Genomic DNA, 6,322 nt, shown 5'->3' on the forward strand with positions numbered 1-6,322 from the left:
CTAAATGCTCACTCTAGATACCAGGCATGGTGTCAGAGTACAGAGAACCAGGCGACAGGGGACTCGGGGGTCAGAGGGCCCTGGGAGGAGGGAGGGCGAAGATTTTTACCACCTTGAGCACATATCTGCCAGCCCCCTCCGCCCGCCGCGCCTTTGCCCACATAGACCACACTCAGGCTGGCCCATGCCAGAGACCAGAAAAAGAGAAAGTTTATTGAAAACTATATACAGTTGGTCCAGCTCCTACCACAGGCTGCAATTTGGGCCGGTCCCTCCCACACCTCAGGCAGTGTCTCGGCTCCTGATCGGGGAGGCTGGCACTGGGGCCAGGGCCCAGACTCCTTTGGGCAGCTTAGCAGCCAGACCCCACCATGAATCTCTGTCTGAATACAACTCTAAATGTCCTGGAGGTGGCAGACAGGGGACAGAGAATGGATCCCTGCCTTGACCTAGTCACAGCCTAGACAGGGGAACACTACTCTGAAACGGGCCCAAGAAGTCTCAGCTAAGCTGTCCTGAAGTCCTGGCTGCTCCTCTCACAGGGTGCCCTCTTGGACACGGAGGCAAACAGCTCCCCTACCACCCTATCCCACGTGCCAAGCCCCATGGGCTTCATGGCTTGTACTGGGGACATCAAACCCCCTTCATCCCCACATTGACTCAGGGTCCAGGGCTCCTGGAGCACTCTCCAAGCAGAAAACCTGGGGTTAAGAGGTGAGTGTTGAGGAGATCACAGCTCAGGGCTCAGGACCAGAGCCTCCTGGGGTAGGGGTGGTTTTGGGGGTCAGGGTGTCCCGCTGTAGGAATAGTCTGCTTTATTGTGCATTACCAGCCGGTCATCCACGAAGTAGAAGCTGTCAGACTGTGTTTCATATGGGTGGCGGATCATCTCACTGACTGCAAGAGAGGCCCAGCCAGGCCGGGCAAAGGTCAAGAGCCTGAGCCAGGCCACTGCAGGGGCTTCAAAGCTGAAGAACAGGGGCAGCTGAAGACAGGCACAGCTAAAGAACCTCAGAGAGTTCCCCAGACTCTTTGAGCCTGTTTCCCTATAGGTGACATAGGAATAGTACCAGACACGAGAGACCCAGGGTGGGAAAAAAGGGGGTCAGACCCACAAGCACCCCTCCCTCTCTGAGCTTGGTCTCTACATGTCCACCCCTCCCCTGTTCCCACAAGTCCCTGCCCACTCACTCAGCTCCTCAGAGAGAGGGGGAAAGTCGTAGATGTGCTCGCAGGTGTTCTTGCTGCTGGGGATGCAGAAGCCAAAGTGGAAGTCAAAGCTTTTGAGTAACTGGTTGCGGAAGTAGTGCCTCTCGATCATGCGGAAGTTGTTGACTGGTTTGTCACCCACTGTGAACTCCACCCTGAGCAAGAGAAGGGGGCAGGGCTGAGTCTGGCCTGCAAGTCAGCCAGCCAGACAGGCACAGGACAGACCACCCCTAAGAGAGGTCAGTAAGAACTCAGAAAAGGCTTGCTTCCCCCCTCCGTCACCCCCAGCCCTCACCCTTAGCCCAGTGACTCACGTGGCTCCCACCTGCCTCAGGCGGAGAAAGGCAGGCGTAAACTGGTAGCGGACAAAGCGCCCAGCATTGGGGTCCAGGTCCCGCAGATTGATGGGCAACCGATCTGCAATGTACCCCACCTGGGGCTCAGTGGGCTTCAGGCTGGGGCCCTTGCCCACCCATGCTTCCACCCAAGGGCCCCCATTTGTCTGAATTTTTAAAAGCGCCCCAGGAGATTCTGATGCACATTGAGAGTTCAGATCATTGGCCAAATGGTGCCACCTGTGGGTTCTAGGTCAACAGGTCACCAATTTCGACTGAGGTTCCCAGGGCCACAGGATGCACAGAGGCCCAGGGCCTCTGAAACTGCAGTTCCCCTGGAGGCCTGCAGAGGGCAGGCTGGCAGGGACCAAAGGGGCAGGGCTGCCCTCCCAAGATGTCCAACCACAGAAACAGATGGGAAGGAAACGAGAGGCCTCGCTGCCTGCAGACTCCTGAGAATGCTGGGGTCCACGACCCAGCTCTGTTCTGACTCTGTGGCCTGAGGAGTCCCTGGGCAACCCACTCCACAGCTCTTGCCCACCTCCCCATCAGTGGCACACCCCGCCCACTTACCTGAGGCCGGGGGCTTCTTGATTTCAAAGAGGACAGTGCCTGAGTCCATGTCCCGAATCTTGAACCTGACAAAGTCGATCTTGTAGATATTCTCCTCAGGGGAGCACAGGTAGTCTAGGGAAGACAGGCAGCTGAGCAAGGAAAGGGACCCAAAGCCCCTGCTGCCAGTTCAATATTTGTGGGACCCCACCCAGCCTGGCTACCACTTTCTCTAGGGTCACTGCCCTCCAGAAAGGGGTTATTTGAGCCCCTACCTTGGGGGAGCCCCCACAGTGCAGAGGACACATAACTTTACCATGGGGACTTAATGGGGGATGAAAGCTCTATCCCAGTGGCCTCTGGGAGTCAGGGAATGGCAAGGCAGAAGAGGGTAGAGGACAAGGCCACCTCCCCTGCACTTTCCCTCCCACCCTGGAGTTGAGGGCCCTTATCCCAGCCTTAGCTCTGCCAGGGCTGGCTGAGTACCTTTGAGCCAAATGGGTCTACAGTCTGGTGGGAGCCCCCAGCATGAGAAGGAAGATACACCCCTGCCTTTGGGAACCTCCCTCTAAAGGGGGTGACACAATTCTGTCTTGGGAGAGACACGGTCCTTCTCTGGAAGATATCCCCACCCCCACCTCATGGCTGCCCCTAGCACTACATCTAGATGTATCAGGCAAGGCTGATGTTGAGAGGACTGACCCTAACATGGATAGTGCTGAGGCAGGTGAACAACGCCTTCCTGTTCCTCCTCAACCCCCACCGCCAGCCCCCTCCTCTCCTTGTAAGCGGCTTATGCAAGCCCAGCTCCCTTAAGCAGCTTAGCCAAAGCTCTGCTGACTCAAGTCCAGAGCTGGCGATGTCAGAGGGAGGGGGGTCAACTTTGCTCCCCTCCTGTTAATCTCCAAATGGGAGGAAGTCTTAGCACACAAGGGGAACCCCCTTAGAGGTCATCTATCCAGCCTTGGCTCTGAGCCCCCCTAGAAAGAAAGTACTCCCAACCCCCACAGAGAAGAGTCCAGGCTAGGCCAGGAAGAGGGTGTGGCAGGTGCAGCAGAGGGTGTGGATGGGGGTAAGGGGAGTTCTCAGGCCCAGAAGGGGAACCAGGAACAGTGTAGGCCCTGCCCGAGGACGCTCAGGAACACACAAGGCCCACTCTAACCCTCATGCTCTCGCAGCAGCAACTGCAAGTGCTCAGGGAGTTCCCAGCCAAAAATAGGAAGGAGCAGAGAGGGGGCTCTGGTGCTATCAACCTGCACAGCATCACATCCTCCCCTGGTGGCCCACAGAGGCCCGGAAACCACCCTCCAGGCCCCTGGGCCACCCGCTATTCCTCTGGGCCAGGAAGAGGAAGTGAATTATAAGTCATTCTCTCTTCCCCAGGCCTGTATCTTCTCCAAGCCTGGGGCAGCCCCCTCCAGGAAGCCCTCCTGGTAGCCATCTGGTACCTTGGGGCCCAGCAGGGACTACATAAGGCTTGGGGAGGGCCCTGAGCCCTGGCCTGTCCACCTTGGCCCATGGGGAGGAGAGATAGGGAATGGAAGTGGGCGGCCCCTACCTCACCCTGTACACACCTTATTTTCACAGAAAGAAAGCACTAATCCAAAGTGCACAGGGAGAGGAGGGGGCAGAGTTGGGAGCAAGACCCTAGTTGCCTAACTCCCAGCTCCCCATAAAGCCCTCCCTTCCTCCCCCATTCTCCAACATTTGGAGCCTCTCCTCTCATTTGGGAACAGTTGTTCTTGCAGTCTGACCTCAGTCTCTTCTACTGCAAACTCAATCTATCAACCCCTTCTATCCTTAGAGGAGGTGAGGAACAGGGGATGCCTATGGCTGAGAACACCACGGCCACTCCCTCCCTTCTGCCAGGCAGAGATGAGGCATGGGACCCAGGATCAGGTCAGAAAAAGGGGCAGAGTGGCAGAGGGCTCAGAACACAACTGCTCCCTTACCCTCGGCCACAAATAGCTTCCTAAGCTGGATGGATTCAGGGCCCAGTAATCCAGAAACAGCAAACCTCAGACCTGTGTGATTAGGGTCAGAAGAGACCAGGCAAGGGGTTCCAGGGTGGCGAGCCCTAGAGCCCTGTTCCCAACTCCTGCACAGGAAAAGGGACCCATGAAGCCCCTTTTCCTACTCATCCTCCACAGATGCCCCATCTCTAAGGGCCAAGAATTTCCTCCAGATTAGGAGACCCATGAGCTGGAAGCCCCCTCTAGTTGCAAAATAAACCCCAGAAGTTACCTAGGACCCAGACAGGTCAGCCTGACCTCTGGACTTCCTATAAGAACTGTCTCAGCTAAGATGAATCCTAAATGCTGCTTTTGCAAATTGCAGCCCAATTGGCTTTAACATCAGCCTGGTCCAGGCTCCCTCCTTCCACTGATACTTGCTTGGGCAAGGGAGCTCAGAACTCTGGGGGCCCAGCCAAGAATGGCTGCTGCCTAGCTAAGAGAAAAGGGAGGATTTGGGCCCTCAGGGACCCAGATGCACAGGCTCACGCCTGCCATCATGGTCCCCTCCACAGCTCTGTCTGGGGGCCCTAGGCTCTGCTGCTCCTGCAGCTCCAGGGCTCAGGTCTGTCCCCCAGCCCCACAGAGCAGGGGCCCAAGAGTTGCTCTCACAAAGGGAGCCTGGACAGGTTTCTGACGAATGAGGCCAAGGTAGAAGGCCAGTGTCTCTCCAAATACCTCCTGTTCTTCAAGGCTCAGCTATGGCCTCTGTCACGAGGCTTCCTAGCCTTATTCCCTGCCTATGGTGACCCCCTCCCCTACCCTGAATGCCCAGTTGTCTGCCTCCAGGCAGCAGCCATGAATAGCCCTGTGGGGCCCTCAATACTATTGATAAAAGAGTCCCTTTCACAGAGCATGTATAGCATGCCAGGCACTGTACAAAATCAGAGGACTTATTTTATTTTCACAATAACCTTATGAGATAGGTGTCATTATCCCCATTTTACAGATGAAGAAACATACTCAGAGAGGTGAAGTTACTTGCCCAAGGTCACACAGCCAATTATGTGGCAAAGCTAGGACTCTAACCCAGGCAGTCCAGCTCAAAAACTTAACCGTGCTGGAGACTAAGCCTCTGCTGATGAGATAGCCCCTGGAAGAGGACATGCTTAGGGGGGCATTAACCCACTCCCATGATAGGGCCCACAGCCAACACACTGAAGCTTCCTGCTCAGTTTCTTTCCTGGGGAGGGAGATGGCTCCAGTCTTCCTGGGCGATCTAGGAAGGAGGGGCAGTAATGGTCAGGGAGACCTGAGGGTCTTAAAGCCTCTTGAGTAACTCAGTCTCTACCGAGCCTCCAGGTTGGGGGCTGAGGACAGGCTGCACTCAGCTCCCCTCCTCAATAGTGCAGGCAGGCCTCAAAGGGCTCTGAAGACTCTATGGGGAAAAGGTTACGGTTGCAGACACTGCCGCACCTTCACCATGGGAAAAGGGGACGGTCCCTCAAAAGGGAAGGAGTGGGGTGGAAATAAATCACCAAAGGAAGAGGAGGGGCACACAGGGAGATCAAGGGAAGCGGGGACGTAGAGATCTCAGGCTTGGAGGGAGAAGGCAGACGAGTAAAGAGTAGGGGACACAGGCGTGGGGGACCCGGGTGGGGGAGAGGAGGCGAGGGGCGGGCGGGAAAGGGGGCGGGGGCCGGGACTCCGCGCCGTGAGGCCCCTTCCGCCGGCGCTCACCGCCTGTGATCCGCTGCAGCCCTAGCACGTCCTCCGGCCCGATCGGCTGCTTCCTCTGCAGCGGCCCCGGCCTGGGCCCCGGGCCGGCCTCAGGCTCCGACTCGGACCCGGATTCGGATTCCGCCCGCGGCTCCGGCTTGGGCTCCACGCTCGGGCCCGCGGCCTCTGGAGCGAGCTCCGCCCCCGTCCCGACCCCGCCGCCGCCCTTTTTCACCTTCATGGCCTCGCGGGGCCGAGGATCGCCTGCTGCCGCCGCTGCCGCTGCCTGAGCCGGCTGGAGCCGGGGAAAGGGGGAGCGTCCGCAGCCCCGCCCCCGGCCGGGGCCCCAGGTACCGCCCCGCCCCCGGGGGTGGGCCGGACACTGTCCCCGCCCACCTCCCGGCCCGCCCCCGCGAAAGGCTGAGGGCACGGCGGGCCAGGGTGGGGGCTCACCCCGGACCTTCATTTTCCCAGTGCCGGAGGGGTCCTGACTAGGTCTCTTACTCGCTGGGTTCCAGCCGTTCTCCATGCCCCCCAAGCGAGTTCCAACCTCAG

The 6,322-nt window shown here is 58.2% G+C and overlaps 1 protein-coding gene across 2 annotated transcripts; it reads right to left on the reverse strand.

Moving 5' to 3' along the window:
- Positions 1-223: 223 nt before the first annotated feature.
- Positions 224-6,079, reverse strand: UNC119 (unc-119 lipid binding chaperone). Of its 2 annotated transcripts, none has more exons than XM_063112245.1 (5): positions 6,003-6,079; positions 2,118-2,231; positions 1,524-1,626; positions 1,192-1,364; positions 224-897 (listed from the first exon to the last, which is right to left on the reverse strand). In XM_063112245.1, exons 2-5 carry the CDS (start codon positions 2,164-2,166, stop codon positions 785-787), a joined length of 438 nt encoding a protein of 145 aa, XP_062968315.1. In that variant the 5' UTR covers positions 2,167-2,231; positions 6,003-6,079; the 3' UTR covers positions 224-784. The 2 variants fall into 2 exon arrangements, with proteins under 2 accessions (XP_062968315.1, XP_062968314.1); XM_063112244.1 differs by having other exon boundaries at positions 5,789-6,058.
- Between the last annotated feature and the right edge of the window lie 243 nt (positions 6,080-6,322).

Source organism: Cynocephalus volans, chromosome 10 (assembly GCF_027409185.1).
Source record: "Cynocephalus volans isolate mCynVol1 chromosome 10, mCynVol1.pri, whole genome shotgun sequence".
Lineage (NCBI taxonomy): Eukaryota > Metazoa > Chordata > Mammalia > Dermoptera > Cynocephalidae > Cynocephalus > Cynocephalus volans.

Coding starts and splice junctions, on each gene's coding strand:
- UNC119 (XM_063112244.1), bottom strand. CDS start 6,008: ATGAAGGTGAAAAAGGGCGGCGGCGGGGTCGGGACGGGGGCGGAGCTC. Junction 2,232..5,788: donor GCTGCAGCGGATCACAGGCG/GTGAGCGCCGGC, acceptor TGTCTTCCCTAG/ACTACCTGTGCTCCCCTGAG. Junction 1,627..2,117: donor CAAGAAGCCCCCGGCCTCAG/GTAAGTGGGCGG, acceptor GGTACATTGCAG/ATCGGTTGCCCATCAATCTG.